At 50.7% G+C, this 20,414-nt stretch overlaps 1 protein-coding gene across 2 annotated transcripts; it reads right to left on the minus strand.

Moving 5' to 3' along the window:
* Positions 1 to 5,981: 5,981 nt before the first annotated feature.
* Positions 5,982 to 20,178, minus strand: LOC129543442 (serpin B6-like). 2 transcript variants are annotated; one of them, XM_088831042.1, is made up of 8 exons: positions 20,048 to 20,178; positions 19,813 to 19,847; positions 16,339 to 16,513; positions 16,025 to 16,174; positions 9,325 to 9,442; positions 8,229 to 8,371; positions 6,655 to 6,810; positions 5,982 to 6,467 (listed from the first exon to the last, which is right to left on the minus strand). In XM_088831042.1, the coding sequence occupies exons 3-8, from the start codon at positions 16,501 to 16,503 to the stop codon at positions 6,063 to 6,065; spliced, it is 1,137 nt and encodes a 378-aa protein (XP_088687168.1). In that variant the 5' UTR covers positions 16,504 to 16,513; positions 19,813 to 19,847; positions 20,048 to 20,178; the 3' UTR covers positions 5,982 to 6,062. The 2 variants fall into 2 exon arrangements, with proteins under 2 accessions (XP_088687168.1, XP_055262527.2); XM_055406552.2 differs by lacking the exon at positions 19,813 to 19,847 and having other exon boundaries at positions 20,048 to 20,173.
* Between the last annotated feature and the right edge of the window lie 236 nt (positions 20,179 to 20,414).

Consider the following 20,414-nt stretch of genomic DNA (forward strand, 5'->3'; position numbering starts at 1 on the left):
AAGGATCCTGCCAAAAAAGGGAAAACATGACCCCTAGAAGGAAGCACTTCCGGAAATTTTCCAACACTGTCCAGAAGGGAGAGGTTTCTGTGTTTTTCAGTTTTTATTTTATGGTCTGACTTTCAGCTCTAGAGAAGAAACAGAGTTGGTTTCTGGCAAGCGCACCCCAACAGGCCTGGGTAATCCGTCAGAGCACCGTCTCCCACCACCAACCAGGTCAGTCCCTCTTGGCCTCCTAACTCTCAGCCCAGTGAGTCCTGTGCGGGTATTGTTAGCAAAAGACCGTGCCGGCAGCTCTGCCTGCGGGCACTCAGATGCTATTTCTCAGCAGCCTACAAAGAGCAATGCTTAGCATGGCCCTGTTCTGCACAGGTTTCCAGAACTTTGAAGGCCTTTCTCCCTCTCAACTTGTTTCCTCCATGAGGGCTCCAATCTTGCATAATAACGATTGTCAACGCAAACAGCAGGGACGTCTTGGCCTGTCCCTCTAGTGGGGCACTGAGCAGGGTGCTGGGCACCTGGCTGAGGACACGACCTCCGACCTGAGGTGCCTCACAGGTGAGGAGAACAGCAGAAGTGCTCAGAGGTACTTCCTAGATATTATGAGAAAACATCTAGATGGTGGCAGCAACACACAAATTCCCAGAGAAAGTCCTTGGCAGACACTTCACTCCGGACGGACTTTGTGGAGGAGCTTCTGTGTTCTTCACTAGGTGACTGGCCTTAGGACAGCCTCCTTCTCCTTGACTTGACTTTGTGTTCGTACATTCAACCGCGGTGTCTGGACAGAGTTCGTACATTCAACCGCGGTGTCTGGACAGACTTCTAAATGAATGGTGAGGCGTCCGGGGGATGCGATTACGTACAAATGTTAAAGCTCTTCAGCCAGACGCAGAGGGAAACAGCATTTTAGATCCGGGTTTTCTGGGTGATGTCAGAGAACAGGTCCTCTAAGAGTGACCTGGGAGGTCACCGGAGGTGGCAGTGGGGGGCGGGGGCTTGTGTCCCGGAGGGGATTGAGGAGAAGACAGTGGCAGGAAGGAGCCTTGAAATCCAAGCCATATCGGGAAGGGCCTGCACCCAGCACACGGAACCCAGAGAAGGGCGTCTGGTGGTTCCGGGGTTCCGCACATAAAGTGCTGGACAGTCGGCTCCCCTGCTCCCTGCACCCCCTGTCCTCAAGTGTTTTAGCTTCTGGAAAGAAACAGGAGGTGACTGGGAGGGGGAGCCACAAGCCCGGGAAGGTGTCCCAGTGTTCGGCAACACTGAAAGACAGATCAGGCTGACGGTTAAAAATGAACGTTGATTAACCAGGAGATTCCTGGGTCACGAGGCTGACCCAGCACCACCCCCAGTGAGGTCAAGCCCACGAAATGGCACCAGGAGCTGAGATGAAGGATGCAGGAGTCACAGAGGAGCGCGTGGCTCTGCAGCCCAGTCAGAGGCTTGGGGCCCCTCCTCCGGCTCCCTGGTCTCACCCCATCACCACCCTGCGTGTCACGGCAGAAAAGGGGGACTTCAGCGTGGCGGTAGGGAGGGTTTTTTCCAGACCGACGAGCTTCATGAAAACTACACAGATTGAAAGCTTCAGTTTCATAAAGAGGTTTCTCTCTAAAATCCTTGTTCAGTCCTAATGTGGATTTATGATGCAGAGGAAAGGACCAGGTTGGACCTAAAGAGACACTGAAGGAGCAAGTCAAGTGATAGGGGTAAAATGCCCTGAGCCTCAGACCTGCTGCAATAGCAGTGTGACTCAGAAAGGGGTAAGAGGTCCTGGTGGGCGGTGAGGGTGGCGGTGAGCTGCCCAGGAGCGGAGAGCTGGGAAGGGAGGGCCCAGGGTGGTCCTCCACCAGCACAGCGGGAACAGGGAGTCGGGGGGATGCACAGGCTGGGGTACATGGGGTGGACGTATTGGGAGTGACCCCATGGAGGGGGCTGCAGAAACAAGCAAGGAGGCAGACAATTCAGAAGCAATATTAAAATTCAAAATCAGAGTTTCAGACGTGTGTCTCTAAGCCCGCGTTTAAGACATGCGCTAGCGTTGCTTGTATTTCCTGATCATGAATGTCTGAACCTGACTTCCTGACAGCAGTTACACCTATTTTCTCCACAGAGTTGGTGGGCAGTTTCCAGAAGACCCTGCATGTCACGTTTTTTCACTTCAGGGAGAAGTGATGGGAAGCTTGTTAGACGTCTGTGTCCACCATTGTTGTCGCGAAATACCACCACTGACTTTGCGCGTGACCCACTAGGCCCCGCAGAGAAACCTCCAGACACCTCGCTGTGCTGGAGATGTGCTGGGCTCCGACGTGAAGGGGGGCTGAGTGCGTGTCCAGCCAGCATTGCTCAGAGGCAGCGCCGCTGACAAGTGGGGCCAGATGACCACTCCTCCTGTGGCTGCCTGTGCACCTCCCACTGGAGGCCAGCTGCGCGCCCTCAGTTATGACAGCAAAAACGCCTGCAGGCGCGCTGCTTGTCTTCACGGGGGCACAGTGCCCACCAGCTGAAGACGGCGTCACCAACTCACTCAGGCCAGGAGGGCAGAAATCATGGTAGCCGGAGGAAGCCAGAGAAAATCTCTGTGGGACTGAATCTAACCTGGCCTGGGGAATACAGGGAAGAGCACATGTAGACATGAAAGTGAAAATGCTTCACCAGCGATTTCATAGAATTTTCCAGACCCAGCGGAGACCTTGTCACAATGAAGATTAGGTGATTCCTGTATGCCCCCCCACCCCCGATCCCCACCCCGGCCAGACATCACCTGCTCCCTGAGCAGAACCAGGACCCCGGGGAACCCCAGGTGGGATCCCTGGACGCATCTCAGGCGAAGGAGCCCACAGCCGGGCACTAACTGCTGCCGTTAGTTACATTTCATGTGAATTATATATGTGATGTCAAGTGTGCGTTGATGTCGTGCACGCGCGGGGCCAGCACACATGCACCCTGAGTGTGCGGTGATCGCCTGTCGGAAACACCTGTTCGCTCGCAAGCAGCCAGGCCTGGTCCCCACGCTCACCACCGGTGACTCTGGCCGACAGGCCCCGGGGGGCGAGAGCCCCTCTCCCTGCATGCCAGCCTCCAGCACTTCTCTGAGCCGGAACGTGAGACTTCATGCTGCGGTTATGGGGGCTCCCCTTTATAATCCCAGGCTGCACACTGTTATCATCGTTGGCTCTGTGAAAAAACACAGCTCCAGTTCTTTTCTTTAACTGTTATAATGCTGTTTGTTTCACCTTGTGAGTCAGAAAATTCCATAGACTGGGGCCAAACACCCAGAGGCTAAGAAATTCCAAGACCCACGCGCTTTCATATCTGAAGTTCCCCTTGACTTGCTGATAACGACTGCCATGCTTGCAGGCAGGTATGAGGACAGGCAGGGTCCAGGGTCCGAAGTCGGTCAGAGGTATGCTGCCCTTTTCCTGAAGCCTGTACCAGGCTACCTCCACTTTAATTTCCCAAGACGGTCAAACACGGGAGATGGCGGAAGACAGGGAGTGGAAGTTTTGCAAGAACGTGAATTGATGCTTTTGAACTGTGGAGTTGGAGGAGACTCTTGAGAGTCCCTTGGACTGCAAGGAGATCCAACCAGTCCATCCTAAAGGAAATCAGTCCTGAATGTTCATTGAAAGGACTGATGCTGAAGCAGAAACTCCAATACTGTGGCCACCTGATGCGAAGAGCTGACTCACTGGGAAAGACCCTGATACTGAGAAAGATTGAAGGCAGGAGGAGAAGGGACGGCAGAGGTGGGATGGTTGGATGGCATCACTGACTCGATGGACATGAGTTTGAGTGAACTCCGGGAGTTGGTGATGGACAGGGAGGCCTGGCGTGCTGCAGTCCATGGGCTTGCAAAGAGTCAGACACGAACGAGAGACTGAACTGAACTGAACTGGTCTACTTCTTTCTCTCATGGAAACACATGCTGTGTGGAGTTCAAAAGCCAACTATGGAAAATCCCGACCAAAATGTTTATATATTTTAATGTGAAAAGATTGGACTGAGAAGATCTTTCATTTCTCAGGATTTGCTTTGAGCTTACCTGGTACTCAGCATCTGAAAAAAAGTCTATTTTTCTCAATAAAAACACTGTAGTCCACGGCAGGACTGGCTCCGTAGTTGGCAGGGTCTGGTGCGAGATGAAAATGCAGGACCCTCTGCTCAAACGCTGTTAAGAATCTGAAGACAGTGAAAGCAGAGCGCTGAGCCGGGGGTCCTTCTGGGGGCCCAGGGAGGCCCACTGGCCACACCTCCTTGAAGCCAGAGCTGGTCACAGACAAGATCAACTGGAGGTCAGGAAGTGACTGTGAGTGGCTCGGTGACGTCGGGCTCTGCGACCCTGAGACGCCGTGGAATCTCCAGGCCAGAATCCGGAGTGGGGAGCCAGTGTCTCCAGGGACCGTCCCAACCCGGGGTCGAAGCCCGGCCTCCCGCACTGCAGGCGATTCTGCCCGTTCTGAGCCACCAGGGGAGGACTATGATGAGGACGGGAGTTCCAAGTTGATCGATAACAAACGCACGGGAGATTATAAGGCAATTTTCTTCAACAATTTGATCAAGATCATATTGAAAAATAGTTTTGAGGCAAATGCCAATGACATTTAATGCAGTGGACCGGCTAAGAAAGAGATGCTCAGAGGTCGAGCTGTGTGACAGGTTCTGTAACACACGGGACCACTGCGTCCATCGTCACAGCTTCCTGCTGACGGCCTGAAGGAGACGAAGGACAGGCACCTCGGACCCTGGACAGACAGCTCACGTCAGGCAACAGTGCGCACAGGCTGGGGGTGGCAGTGACGCTGCTGGCCTGCCTGCCTGCCCGCTCCCAAGGGCAGCGTCTCTGTAGCCTGTCTGTCCTCAAGGCTCAGGTGCTGACTTGGGCACAGCAGAGACAGCGGATAGAGACAGGCTGAGGATGTGGGTCACACCGTCAGGTTAGAGGGAGCCCAGCTCCTGATGACCCCGCAGGGAGGCCAGTGGACACCACACCACTCTCGCCCCGAACCCCAGGAACAGCTGACTTGGACTCCATTTCTCAGCAGGGAACATGTGAAGCTGCAGAAAGCTTCGTGCAGTGCCGTCTCTCAGTCGAGTCCGACTCTTTGCGACCCCATTGACTGCAGCATGCCAGGCCTCCCTGTCCATCATCAACTCCTGGGTTCCACTCAAACTCACGACCATTGAGTTGGTGATGCCATCCAACCATCTCATCGTCTGTCAACCCTTCTCCTCCTGCCTTCTATCTTTCCCAGCATTGGGGTCTTTTCATCAGCTCTTTGCATCAGGTGGCCAAAGTATTGGAGCTTCAGCTTCAGCATCAGTCCTTCCAATGAACCTTTAAGACTGGTTTCATTTAGGATGGACTGGTTGAAACCTTAGCCGCCTCTTTTTCTCCAGTACCAGCGGCAGGATGGAAAGTCACCTGGCGTGCATCCATGACGTGGCCTGAAACGCCTCCATCTCGTGAACAGGATCTGTCGGCTCATCTCTGACCCCTGGGGGCAAGTGAACTTGCTCAGGGACTGTGGACGGTCAAGCACTGAACGGGCCTCTGACCACAGACCCTCCAATGCAGACCCAGTGGCTCGGGGATGGACTTCTCCCAGTCTGGGTCCATGGCCTCCCCTCTTCTGCTGGTGTCTGGAGGGCTCTCCTTTGGGGGTCTCTGAGGCCCGCTCCCCCTCCCCACGGCTGCCGTAGCCTCTGCTTCGCTCTGTTCTCAAGGGCAGGGCCACTGAGCAGAGAAGACAGGGAAGCCCCACTCATCCTTCCAGGTCCGGAGCAGACAGCGCTCTCCCCGAGGGCCTGGACGGGGTGGGCGGAGAGAGGACCCAGAGAGCAGGCAGCCAGTGCTCCCCGCTGGTGGGACCACTGAGCGCCCGCCTCCGATGGCAGCTGCAGCTCCGAAAAGGCACAGGACATGAGGACACGGGCACAGAAACACACACACACACAGGCGGTTTCGATCAGCCCTTTATTTGCCAAGGTCACCTGGGGTTCCAGCTCTTCGCAGAGATCGGGGAGAGTGGTGAGCAGCACGGGGGGCGCCCACCACCTCATCACGGCGAGCAGAAGCGGCCGCAGAACAGGATGGCCCCGGTCTTGCCGTGCTGGATGAAGAAGAGGAAGGGGTGGTCAGCACAGAACCGGGGCAAGATCCTCAGGGATTTCCGCATTATCCTGGCCTCTGTGGCGGCTGCGGCCTCCGTGCCCTCCTCGGTGACCTCCACGAAGGACTTGTGCATGACCTTGGACAGGTGCAGGCCTCGCTGGCACGACATCCCGCTAAAGTCGGCCTGGGTCCCCTTGAAGGCGTCGGTCATGCCCAGGCATCGGAGGACACCTTCCATATCGTAACTCTCCTCCAGCGTGAAGCGGGGCAGGAATATCTCCACCTCCACCTCGGCCAGAACGTCCGGCTTCGTCCACGTGATGAATTTCTCGTAGGTCAGGGCCTTCTCCACCTGGAGCAGAAGGTAGAAAATCTCAGGGTCTGCAGCAGAGCTGCCCTGGGGACCGTCCACTGTGACCCACACTCCACGCCAAGCGGGCCCAGGGCAGCCTGCAGGCTGCACATGAGTTCCCGGAGCCCAGTGCCCGGCAGGGATCCGGACGAGACCCCGGGCCCCAGGGCCATGGCTGCCCGGTTACCGTGTTCAAGTCAGTGCTTTCACTGGGCAGCACGACGACCATGTTCAGCTCTTGGCCGACGTAGGGAAGCACCAGAATCTGGCTGCAGATTTCTGCAATGCAGGCTGTTTTAAAGGTGGACTTATTGTACATCATTGGCACAGGTTTCTGCACGTTCTATAAAGTAAATGGATAAAACTTAAGTTGAAACAAGACCGGTGGATACGCTGGGTGAGTCATCAGAGCCGTCCACCTGCGCCCACACACACTGTCTTATCTTCCAGACCCACCCCAGCTCCGCGTCCTCAGCTTGTCTGCACAGCTCCAGCTCCCACCCCTGGTTCCCAGCGCTCAGGCCTCAGGCTGCTGTTCTCATGCTGACCCAGGAGGTCTCCACTCGGACATTCCCGGCAGGACCTCTCCCCCAGCTCCTGCCTACCTGACATCTTCATCTGGACGCAAAGGAGCCTCCAGTTCGGCTCGCACACTGGCGGCTCATGTTGCCCTCCACACCTGCTCACTCTATACTTTCCCATTTCTGCTCATGGTGACACCACGCATCCGACAGTCAAACCCGGGAGTGTCCTGGGCCCCTGTCCTTCCCACCCCACAGCTGACCTGTGAACAAACCATGTTGGCTCTACTTTTAAAGACAACAGGGCTTCCCTGGTGGCTCAAGGGTAAATAATCCGCCTTCCAATGCGGGAGACGCAGGCTCCATCCCTGGTCTGGGAAGACCCCACAGCCCAGGGGCTCCTAAGCCCACGCGCCACAACTACCGAGCCTGGGCTGAGCGCCCGGAGCCGCAGCTCCTGAGGTCACGGGCCTGGAGCCCGAGCTCTGCCCCAAGAGAAGCACCAGCTGGGGAAGCCCGAGCCCTGAGCCGAGAGGGCCTCCGCCAGGGCAGCATCAGGAAAGGCTTGCGGCAAGAAGACCCGGCACAGCCAGAAATAAACAGATGCGATTATTAAAAGAAATGCGAACCAATCTGACTTGTGCTTCCTACGCCCACCACTCTCAGTCCAGCCACCGTCATCAGGAAAACTTCCAGTAACCTCCCTGGTCCTGCAGTCGGGCCTGAGGGGCTCTGGGAGATCAGAGCCACAGTGAGAGGCCATGGGCTCTGTGAGAGCTCAGAGGAGGGACACAGGAAGCAGGAACCCGGGCTGGGGAGACCGCTAGAGAGGCTTCTGGACGGCCCTGCAGAGGAAGGGGTCCATGTAGGTAGCTTCGGACGGGCTGAGGACAGATAGTAGGATCCAGACCCATCGAGCGTCATAGCCAGTCTGGAGTTTGAACTGGATCTCGGGAGTTCTGGGAGGCCCAGAGACCTGCGAGCTGCCCATGGGATGTGTGATACAAGATGGAACCCCCACAGCATGGACCGCCCCTGATGATACAGCAGAGGAGGAGCAGGGGCAGAGGAGGAACAGGGGCAGAGGAGGCCAGGGTTTGCCCAGATCCACATCTGGGCCGCCAAGGCCACGACAGGCACAGGTTCCCTGAGTTCAGCCTCCTAGCACGCTCCGTAAACCAGAGACCCCAGGAAGCGTTTCCAAGAACATCCTTTTTTTTAATGAAACATTCTTGTTCACCTTGCTGACATTGAATGTCCTTTCCACGGTGTGCCCTTTAAGAAACTGTTTAGCCCAGTTCCCTTTGAAGTAGATGGCATTCACAAGAACCAGTTGGGTCATGGGGTCAACTGAATTTGCAGAGAGCAACTCTCTAATTTTACCTGCAAAGAAGATTTAAAGAGCCAGTTAGCTAACAGGGTTCCCTAGTGGAGGTGCTGGGCACAGTGTTACTGGTCTGTCCTCTGGAGGAGTCAGTGTGCAGAGCAGAGGGTTCACTGTCCCCCAGACAACCACGAACAGGGAGTTGTCTGGTTACTCACTAAGGTGTGTCTGACTCTTTGTGACCCCAGGGACCCTAGCCCACCAGACCCCTGTGACCATGGGGTTCCCCAGATAAGAATACTGGCAGGTTGCCATTTTCTTCTCCAGGGCACCTTTTGACCCAGGGATCCAACCAGCTTCTCTTGCACTGGCAAGTGGAATCTTTACCATCTGAGCCACCAGGGAGACCCATACAGGGAGCCTGGCCCCTAAAGCAAAACCAGTGACAACAACCTTAAAGTCTCTGCTCAGAAAAATACCATGAGGTGCATAAAACACATAAGATGAACAAAAAATAAGGGCAGAATAATTCAGTGTCAGAAAACAAATGTTCGGTCTACAACGTGAGGGGACCGTCCTGAAGGGGAGAGGTCGAAGCCAGTGTGGACAGCACGAAAACGAAGAACCGCAGGTGGACCAGGGCTTGACCGAGTGTCCTGCACTGATGCTCAGCAACCCACAGAGCCTGAGCTCTGCTAGACAGGCAGGGAGGTGGAGCCTGCATCCAGAGTTTTCCTTCCACCCTTTGTGACAAGGTAGACCATATGAACATTAACTGCAACAGCCCGGAATCAAAGTGTGATTGCTCTGGAAGAGGTGCACCAAATATTGATGAGGAGGGGAAAAGCTAGAGAAATGGATTACTGACTACATTTCAGAAGTGGATTTGAAAGCTTGCAGTTCTTTAAGATAAAAGCCCTTTCTTTTCAAATGTGATGGTCTTGGGAAGGAACTGATGGATAATAAGGCTGATTCAAATACTGTGCAAACAGAACTTGTGACATGTCCTCACCTTCTGTCTTTTCAGCTACCCAGGTGTTTATGTGATTCCTGGCCTCCTCCGAAGCACAGACAAAGTCCAGCTCCTCCACCTCTGCTTGGTAGAATACGCGGCAGGCATCCTTGAAACACTAGGAGAGACGGAGTGACAGAATCACATGGCTACAGAAGCAGACAACGCCAACAGCTTACTCCTTCACCACGCCAAACCTCAACACTGATCATTTGACAGTTACTTGTGTAATGTACAAACGAATGTGCGGAATTAACCTTCAATCTGGTTTCTCAGTTTTCAGCTACATTGAATAAATAGCTGAGTAAAATAACAGGCTTTCCAGGTGGCACAGTGGTAATGAATCCACCTGCCAATGTTGGAGACGAGGGTTTGATCTCTGCGTGGGGAAGATTCCCCGGAGAAGGAAACGGCAACCCACTTAGTATTCTTGCCTGGACAACCCCATGGACAGAGGAGCCTGGTGGGCTACAGTCCATGGGGTTGCAAGGAGTCAGACACAACTTGGCGACTAAACAACAACACAAACTTTCAAGTGAGGCAATCTGGCAACACTGCCCCCAGCACAAGTTCCGGGCTTCACTCCTGTGTGACCCTGGAAAGGCTGCTGCGTCTCTCTGGCTTCCTTGCCCCCGGAAGCAAGGATGCAGCAGCAGCGCCGTCTCAGAGGTGACTGAGGACCAGGAGAGCTCGGTCTGTCCGGGGTCTCGTGGCTGAGCTCTCCCCACACCGTGGACGCCGCACCTCATGGTCCAGGCGCCTCATTTCACAGAACCCGCGCACCATTCAGGCTCTGCCAACCTGCTGCTCCGCTTCTCAATCGGGGCTTTTGAACAGATGTCAGTCTCTCAGTCTAAGAAAACAGTCTGGAAGCAAAGTGGTCACCTACAAGTCGACACCTCCTCAGACTCTTGGTGATTTCAACAGCTTTTAAACACATCTGAAAACAAGCACCTGCTTCTTAAATTACTATTTAGTAAGTAACGACCAGTCAAAAACAAAACTAAAGGAATTATACATTGAGATTGGTATTGGACTCTTGGAATACTCGATCACTATAAAATACTGACAAATATTTCTCATCTTTTGATTTTATATTCCATATCAAAATAATGTCTTAAATATCAATGCTTTTCTTCAAATATCCACCAGAAAAGAAAGGAAGTTTAGGAAAATTAGCCAATTATTTGTGTTTATTGGAAACTTTGCTTTTCTGTATATCTAAGGCTCATACAAATATGACAGTAAACTAGCGTATGGCTGAGACTGATAAAAACAAGGAAACCAGGTTGTAAAAAAATTCACACCATGCTGTACAAACCGACAAATATTTGACTGCATGCTGACTATATTCACTTTATACCACTTGTTTTAAAACAGTTAATTTAGAGTCTGAAACAAGTGCAAAAAATAATGAAAAAGTTATATAACAGAATAAGGTCGCTATCCTAAACATACAAATTACTCATTAAAAAAGAAAAAGACATAAAACCCGAAAGTAAAACTACACTAAGGACGTATAAACAGGCAACCTTCAGAAAAGATACAAATGTTGATCGACATGAAAAGCTGCTCAGTCTCATGAGCAATGGGAATGTTCAAGGCTCAGCACCAGCAGCGCTGAGCAGAGGGTGGAAGGGCACACCCGCTCCCCTTCCTGAGGACAACGGGAAAGGCTGCAGCCGTCGGGGTGGGAATGAGGCCGAATTCACTGAGATCTGAGAGCCTCCGTCTGTTCCTTCCTTCTAAAGTCCATCTGGAGTAGCAACCTCGGACAGGACAGAACCACACACACACACGGTCCCTGCCCCACGCCCACCCCGGGGGCAGGCGGCTGCGTCTCGGTAGAGCCACCCCTGAGGACGCTGCCACCACCATGAGAAAGGCTGAGGCGGACACACACTGTTGCTGAGGATGAAGCTCCAACACTGTGGCCACCAGATGGGAAGAGCCGACTCATTGGAAAAGACCCTGATGCTGGGACAGATCGAAGGCAAAGGAGAGGGGACGACAGAGGGTGAGATGGTTGGAGGCATCACCAACTCAATGGACACGAGTCTGAGCAAACTCTGGGACGCAGCAGAGGACAGAGGAGCCTGGCCTGCTGCAGTGCACGGGGTCAGACAGAGTCGGACACGGCTCAGCGGCTGAAAACAACAGCTGTCAGGGAGCATGTAACAGGAGGATCCTACGTGCTGTTTCTCATAAGTCCTTTGCTCCTTATCAGGTGGAGCAGCAAGCTGCTCCCAGGACTGAGGTCATTAAGTTAGACAGACTGTGCCACCGACACCTGGGCCTAATGAAAAATATGTTTCAGTTCAGTTCAGCCGCTCAGTCGTGTCCAACTCTCCGCGACACCATGAATCACAGCACGCCAGGCCTCCCTGTCCATCACCAACTCCCGGAGTTCACTCAAACTCATGTCCACAGAGTCGGTGATGCCATCCAGCCATCTCATTCTCGGTCGTCCCCTTCTCCTCCTGCCCCCAATCCCTAATGGGTACAAAGGAAAGGGCAACCCACTCCAATGTTCTTGCCTGGAGAATCACAGGGACAGGGGAGCCTGGGGGGTTGCACAGAGTCGGACACGATTGAAGCGACTTAGCAGCGTATGTCTACAAAGGCTTGTTTCAGGCCAGTGACTGTCCCATCTGTTAAACAAGAGGCATAGACTGTGTCAGCCAGAAAAGCCTATCTCTAATAACACCAGTGTTGTCAGTTCAAGATACCCAAAGACCAAGAAGTTAACTTCAAGCCAAAATTGGGTCTATTTGATTTATATATATGAAAAAGAGAAACAATATCATTGGCTGAACAAGATGGTGGCTCATACACAAGTAAACAAATTCATGGAAACAACATTCAGGAGGAAAAGCTTAGGTAGTCAAGAGTCAAGGTCAATTTAAAATAAAAGCTTCTCAGTGTCCTCTTGGGGGACATGTCTACCAGTCCCCAAACAGATCTCTAGATGATTTTTTTGGACTGAAATATTTCCTAGGAATGTTTTCATCATCATCGCTTTCCTTTCTTTCTATAATTATTGTTAATAGAGTTTTGTTTTAAATTTTTTAAACTTACCGCAAGGAGATATTTTGACAAAAACAGAAAAGCATTTAGAGACGTTGAAGGACACGTCCTTTCCTCTGCCCATTTGATCAAGACGGGTTAACTAATCAACGGAAATCTAGGAAATTAATCTTACAGGGAAAGGGATATGCTTCTGTTTCTCCAGATGGATCCAACGAACTCACATGGCTTCCTCTTTGGAAGATTTGACCTAAGGGGGCCCCCAGCATTCAAACTAGAGACAAAACAACAAAAACCCCAAGAAGAAGAAATCCCAATACAAGCCATGGCGGCTTTAAAAATTTCCAAAAAGCCGCATTCAATGTCATCAACCGTATGATCTCCCTACTTGGGGACAGATAAAAGCCCTTACTAATCAGGCTGAAAATCTGTTTTCTCAACAGGGAATGCCTCGGAATCCTGAAAATGTTGTCGCTATGCTTTTGATTCGTCTGCTCAGGCTGACTTGACTTGATTGATCACACTTACTGGACTCACACACCTAACTCCCCTTTTATTGTAAGTTATAGAATGGACAGATATAGGACCAATCGTATCCACAAATGGCTCAACACACGTGCCGCCTCCTTGGAGCTCGGCGGTGCCGTCTTATCTTGAAGAAGAAGGAAGAATCATTAACGTCTCTCTAGGCTGTGAGGTCCTTCCTTTACGCATGGGCCCAGCAGAACTGTGTACTAAGGCTCGTCGACAAACATGGGCTTCCGTCCTGCCTCCAAAAAAGGGACTTCCACACATTGCTTAGACGGGTTGCTGCCCTGTCCTTTTATAAAAACCATATCAATGCTACCAAAACTCTAGGAAAAGGACAAAAGTTAAAAGGTAAGGGGTTTACTTATAAAGACTTTAAATATACTCCTGTTTATTGAGATAAATGTCAAGCTAAATCAGGGAAATTAATGTTTGTGGCCAATTACACCACTGTTGACTGGGGACCCCGTGGTATGCGGGGGTCTAACTGCTCAGATGATGTTAACAGCACTGCGTGTGACTGTGTTACTCGAGTAGAACAGAAGGTCACGAACACTACAACGGATCCCGGCCGTGACAGAGGACTTCTTAGATGGCTTGACGGTGGAATGGCCCCCACCTCATCCTCCAATCATCCTCGATAAACAGATTGGGCCTGAACAACGGGACATCCGGAAACTTGCTGTGAGCACCGAAGAACTCGGAACTTGGACTGGACATTTCACAGGGACTGTCGTCGTCACAGAGACTATTTCTTTCGTTATAATCAATCATATTTTATACAAGCCTGTGTTCCACTTCCTTTCGTTGTTGCTATAGGAAATTTACAATTCAATAAGACTTTACAGTCTATAACTTGTGTCCGACTCTGTGCGACCCCATAGACGGAAGCCCACCAGGCTCTGCCATCCCTGGGATTCTCCAGGCAAGAACACTGGCGTGGGTTGCCATTTCCTTCTCCATCTATAACTTGTATAAATTGCAAATTATATATTGTCTTAACTCTTTTGTTTCCTTAAGAAATGAATCCCTTTTGATTCTTTGATCTCGATGTAGTCTGTGGTTACCAATAAATCTCCAGTGGCTCTGGGAAAAAGGTCCCATGGCTGGACTTGCTTCCCAGTTACTTACTAAACTGCTCCAGTGGTTTAAATGATTCATTGGATGGCTGATTTTTGACATTTTGATATTAATAGCTATTTGCACCACTGCTGCTGTCACTGGTGTTGCTTTACAAACCTCAATTCAAACACATAATTTTATCCAAAATTGGACTAAAGACGCCCATACTATGTGGGCCACTCAGGCTCAGATAGATGAGGATATTCAAGAGGAAATACAGGAGCTAAAAACAGCCATCAAATGGGTTGGAGATCAATTAACAGATGTACGAAAACAGGTGATGCTAAAATGTGATTGAAATTCTACTCAATTTTGTGTTACTCCTGTTCAATTCAATAATAGTGCCTACAACTGGGAACAGATCAAATTTCTTTACAAACAGACATGATAATGCCTCTCTGAATGTACAATTATTACAAAAGGAAACCTTTGAAACCTTTTCTAAAAATCTGTCCTCGTCCACTAATTTGAAACTTTAGCTGAACAACTAGCTGATCAATGATCTGGGCTAGACCCACGCAGATGGTTTCAAAGCAGTACACACAGCATCAAGTCTGGAACTATAATTTTGGTGATTGTATTGACAATTATATTTGTCATCTACCATTGCCTTCATGCAAAGATTGTTAAAACTAAACAAACTCTAATGGTCAGAACCTTTTTTACAAATATTATAAATAAGGGGGAATTGTCAGGGAATGTTTAACAGGAGGATTCCTACGTGCTGTTTCTCATAAGTCCTTTGATCCTTATCAGGTGGAGCAGCAAGCTGCTCCCAAGACTGAGGTCATTATGTGACACAGGCTTGAATCTCCTTTAGTAAACATTCTCTTTACGACAAAATTGCTTAGTCTCGACCCCCTTTCTTGAGATATGGGTTGTCTCCTGACATTGTGACCATTATTAATCCCTTGTTCCCTTGGTAACGGTTGCTGTACATTTGGTTTTCTGATCTTTATCATTGTCGAAAGAAATGTCTTGTACAACAGCCTATATATACTCACAGAAAGATCATGAAAGCACCTTTGCTCCATCAGAACTTAGGGCCCGTGTCTTTTTTCTTTCTCTCTCTCTCTCTCCCTCTGGGTAATTCTCTGGAGCGGAGAACCCGTCGTGCCCACTCTCCAGAACGGGCATCTAAGAGCCGCTCGAGAAGGCGCCCTGTGCCTTCACCCCCTCGAGAGGGCGCCCTGTGCCTTCACCCCCTCGAGAGGGCGCCCTGTGCCTTCACCCCCTCGAGAGGGCGCCCTGTGCCTTCGGGAGCGATGCAAGCCCTGTGTCAAGGGCTTTATTGGTTCTCTGCGTAAACCAGGGAATATCAGCCTCTTTCTCTCTTTCACTTTCTTATCGTCAACTCCGGACCACCAGGTTTTGGTCCATTAAAGGACCCCAACAAGCAGACACACGTATAGTGAGATGCAAAGACTTTCTCTATGTACCGGGGACAAGCCCTTACAGGGGACAGGGCGTGGAAGAGCGTTTGGGAGGACTGAGGCTTTGTCTGCATTTTTATATAACAAGAACACACTCACAGATTACTTGAGCTGTGAAAAAAAAATTTAAAAACTATGAAAGTACTGTAATTAAATAAAACCAGAGTAAAAAAGAAAAACAAAAAAATTCTGCATAGGAAAAGATAAAATATTTACAAGTATAAAAAAATTGAACAAGTCTCACAATGCACAAAAAAACTTCCAACATGTGAAAAACAACATCAGAAATATTCTATTGGATCACTTCTTTGTTTGGGCCAACTCATCTGCAACTGGGGTATGATCCGTATTAGTTCTCTGACAATCATCTCATCGAAGCTTCACGAACATGTGAACAAGGCTGTTACAGGGCTCCTCTTTGAGGAAATGACCAAACAGTTCCAGGAAGCGTGAGGTTGTGATTGGGGTCCCACACCCCGCCCACTGAGTCCTCTCAGGCCACAAGGCCTCTGCTGCACAACAAGGCCCGCCTCCTGTCTCCACATGACTTCGGTCTCTATCTGCTTCAGGAAAACGAGAGCATGACTTACTGAGAGGAAATCGCAAGTCTTCTCTCCAAAAAGCCTGTTGGCGGTTCTGAGCAAGTACTGTGTGTCGGTCCTGTTAACTTCGCTGAGAAGCTTCTGGAAACCCTGGTGGACATCTTCACCTCCGCCATTGATCTTGCTTAGAGAAAGTGTCTGAAATAAAAACAGATAAAGACCCACCACTGCAGTACCCCCTGACTAGAGGAGAGTGAGGCCTGTCTGTGGAGCAAGGCCTCTGGGATTCGGATCGCGGACACAGGCTCTCCCGCCAAAGAAACAGCGTAGGCCGCCGCCCAGAACCGGCTTCCCGAACATACCTGGCACATCTGGGCCGCGGTGTTGCCCCTGGCCCCCACGAGGACCATGGCCAGGGCAGAGGAGATGCTTAGGGGTGCGATAAGCACATTTTTTGAGTTGTCCTCACCCAGCTTTTTCAGAAGGGTCAAGGCAAAGGTACCGTTTGCTTCTGACAGCGCATCCATGGCGGCGAGTCTGAAAGGATGGATTTACTATCAGTGTCACGCAAATCAGGCCACAGGTCAATGCATCTCACTCTGCTCTTTTCTGTTGTCAGCACTGACGCTCTGCTTCCACGAGCAACAGGTACATGAACAAAACTCGGCTTCCTCGGGGGGCTTGTACTCCCGTATGGGCTTCTAACATGTGAACATGGCTTAGAGACGGCGTGGTTACAGACAGGGTGCTGGGCCACGGCCTGGGAGGGCCGGGAAGGAGCTGTTGGCTTTTGCTCCCATTTCTAGAATGTGTTTGGGGCCTATAGGTATGATTTTATAACAAGAATCGCTCAAAATGATCCATCCAAACACACCATTGTACAGGTTGAGTGCTTTGTAAAGAGAGAGAAAGACCCCACTTAGCATAACCTGAACCCTTGAGATAAAAGACAAGTCAAATCATGTACAAAGAAGCATGAAAGCCTTAAAGGCAAGCCCCGCTGATGCCCAGGTCTCCTCCTCTGGGACCTCCGCCTGCGTCAAAGCTCGAATCCAAGGCCCGGTTTCCAGGCCGCTGCTGCCCCAGGGCCAGGGCCTGCTCACCCCGCTCGGGACAAGGGCCTTGGGATGCGCCCACATCCACCTCCAGGACCCGGCCTTGGTGCTCGACAGCCCTGCCATGGAGGGTGTTTGGTCCAGAACAGGACACTGTGGGGATGGGCGGGGGTGCACGAGGGTTCAGGCTGCTTGTGAGCCTCCCAACCTGGAATAAGCACCTTCACGCAGCAATCACAGAGGGGTCTCAGACAGCATTTCCTGGAACAGGACTGAAATCTTCTTGTGCCTTTTTAGAGCTCATCTTGTTTCTTCATCCTGAGCTTATTAACAGTCTCACGACTTCTCACAAACAAAATATTTCAATTAGCTTAGGTAGATAATGAAATTGAACTGCCCTGGTGGCTCAGACGGTAAAGAATCTGCCTGCAGCACGGGAGACCTGGGTTGATCCCTGGGTCAGAAGGATCCCTTGGAGAAGGACATGACAACCCTCTCAAGTATTCTTGCCCGGAGAATTCTCTGTCCAGGACAGAGGAGCCTGGCAAGGAACAGTCCATGGAGTCCCAAGGAGTCAGACTCGACTGAGGGACTAACCCCTGCCTTCTTCAACCTGGCAACTCAAGAAACTTCCCCTTCCCCCTCCCCTCTGGGAACTCTTAAGGCCCTTGTCACCCCTGAGGATGAACTGTTCTTTTCTGTACCTCCTACCGGCACGCGCAGAAGCTGTTATCTGCAGGGCACTTGGGAAGGCATGGCTGCCTGCTGCGGGCAGAGAGCTCTGCTCTCATCTGCCTCCCTCTCCTGCATTTTCCATCTCCATGATGTTTTGCTTCATTTTCTGGAAGACACAGTTGACTTTCTCTTTCAATTTTTCGCCTGCCTTTCTCCAGCCTTAGCCGTTATATCCCTAACTGCTAAAGCCTCGGCCTCTGCTGTCCCTCCCTGCCCTCCTCTCCAGTTCCCTGGAGAACGTCGGTCACCGTCTGCCATGCTGTCTTCTGCTGCTCGTGTCGTCTCTCTTCTCCTGGGGTTTTGTTGCTGCCGTTGGTGTTTATAATATTGGGATCGCAGTCATACACAAGCTTTCCACAAATGTCTGACAATTCTGCGACGCTCGTGATATTAAGGAGAAGACACAAAACAAGGTTGGAAATTGTTTATATGGCAGGATGTGAGTGATCTAGGAGTGAGCAGGTTTATTTTTTGTTAAGGAACCAGCAAATGGAGGAGCCCCCTGGTCTGGTGGCAGGCAGGGTAGAGGCTGGATCGTCCCACGGGATCTGTAATCCCCTCCTTTCAGTAAGAAGGAAGGCAAAAGCTAATAGAGTTTTCCAAGAGAATGCACTGGTCACAGCAACCACAGGCTATGGCAAAGGCAGAGGAACCAGAGACCAAGTTGCCAACCTCCGTTGAATCATCGAAAAAGCAAGAGGGTTCCAGAAAAACATCTATTTCTGTTTTATTGACTATGCGGATCACAATAAACTGGAAAATTCTGAAAGAGATGGGAATACCAGAGCACCTGACCTGCCTCTTGAGAAACCTGTATGCAGGTCAGGAAGCAACCGTTAGAACTGGACATGGAACAACACACTGGTTCCTGATAGGGAAAGGAGTACGTCAAGGCTGCATATTGTCACCCTGCTTATTTAACTTACATGCAGAGTACATCATGAGAAATGCCAGGCTGGATGAAGCACAAGCTGGAATCAAGATTGCCAGGAGAAATAGCAATAACCTCAGATATGCAGATGACACCACCCTTATGGCAGAAAGTGAAGAAGATCAAAAAAGCCTCTTGGTGAAAGTGAAAGAGGAAAGTGAAAAAGTTGGTAAAGCTCAACATTCAGAAGACAAAGATCATGGCATCTGGTCCCATCACTTCATGGCAAATAGATGGGGAAACAGTGGAAACAGTGGCTGACTTTATCTTGGGGGCTCCAAAATCACTGCAGTAGGTGACGGCAGCCATGAAATGAAAAGACGGTTACTCCTTGGAAGGAAAGTCATGACCAACCTAGACAGCATATCAAAAAACAGAGAAATTCCTTTGCCAACAAAGGTCCGTCGGGTCAAAGCTATGGTTTTCCCAGTGGTCATGTATGGATGTGAAAGTTGGACTATAAAGAAAGCTGAGCACCGAAGAATTGATGCTTTTGAACTGTGGTGTTGGAGAAGACTCTTGAGAGTCCTTTGGAATGCAAGGAGATCCAACCAGTCCTTCCTAAAGGAAATCAGTCCTGAAAATTCATTGGAAGGGCTGATGCTGAAGCTGAAGCTGCAATTCTTTTTCCACCTGATGGGAAGAACTGACTCATCTGAAAAGTCTCTGATGCTGGGAAAGATTGAAGGTGGGAGAAGGGGACGACAGAGGATGAGATGGTTGGATGGCATCACCGACTCAATGGACATGAGTTTGGATGAACTCCGGGAGTGGGTGATGGACAGGGAGGCCTGGTGGGCTGCAGTCCATGGGGTCGCAAAGAGTTGGACACGACTGAGCAACTGAACAACAGCACAACAGACAGAAGCTGAACCCGTGGCCACACAGCTACAATCTACTTTTGTGAGCAGAGTAAAACAATACTTTCATGTTTAAAAACCACTTCCTCACTTATTACCTGGTTCCTCTATTAACTGTGACATAAATGCCCAAACACAGAGTACCATTCACTAAGATCCTTCTGATTTGTTCTGAGCCATGAATTTGAAAATAACCTGTCTCATAATCATAAGCTGACTTTCATGATCACTTTGTAATAATATAAAAACCCTTACCAGTCAATCATAAAAAGATTAAAGAAGTATTAATCCTAAAAAAGAAAAAAAAGAAAACCATGGGATCAAATTTAAGCAATTTATCATAAAGACATTGCAGATATCAAAGAAAACTATCAACTATCTAGTGGGACATTTAAATTAAGGGACAGCTCTTCTCCATTCAATGCACATGCCAGGAAGAAGCATGCACATTTCACAGGACCCTGAGCGGGGGTCTAGGATCCACACTCACAGCGTCTTGAGGTCCGCAGTGGCCACCGGGTCCGAAAGGAAACAGCCCTGCGCAAGCCCACGCCCAGCCCGCCCACCTTCCTCCTTTCGCAGGCCGGTGCCGTGGCCCCACTGCCCCACAGGTACTGTACCTATAGTGGCTGGAGCAGGCTGGGCAGGGACCCGGAAGCTCAGGCCTAAATACCCCGGCTGGAGGGGCGGGGCGGGGCGGGGCGAGCCGGAGGGCGGGGCCACACGAGACCTGCACAGGGAGCAGCCCCACCTTCCTACCCCTGAGCCCCAGGAGGTAGCAGAGTGGAAACCCCCAGCTCTATGTGTTGGAAGCTGATTGTACCGAGGACTCTATCAGGTCACGAAGGAGGCGAGGG

Source organism: Moschus berezovskii, chromosome 23, assembly GCF_049115385.1.
Source record: "Moschus berezovskii isolate FMDL1 chromosome 23, NW_MosBer_1.0, whole genome shotgun sequence".
NCBI lineage: Eukaryota > Metazoa > Chordata > Mammalia > Artiodactyla > Moschidae > Moschus > Moschus berezovskii.

Bases quoted from the DNA above. Each gene is read 5' to 3' on its own strand.
- LOC129543442 (XM_088831042.1), bottom strand. From the start codon at position 16,503: ATGGATGCGCTGTCAGAAGCAAACGGTACCTTTGCCTTGACCCTTCTG. The intron at 9,443-16,024 runs GTAAGTCATGCT...CGTCTCTCCTAG, and splicing joins AGACTTGCGATTTCCTCTCA to TGTTTCAAGGATGCCTGCCG. The intron at 6,811-8,228 runs GTGAACAAGAAT...TTTACTTTATAG, and splicing joins GGACATTCAATGTCAGCAAG to AACGTGCAGAAACCTGTGCC.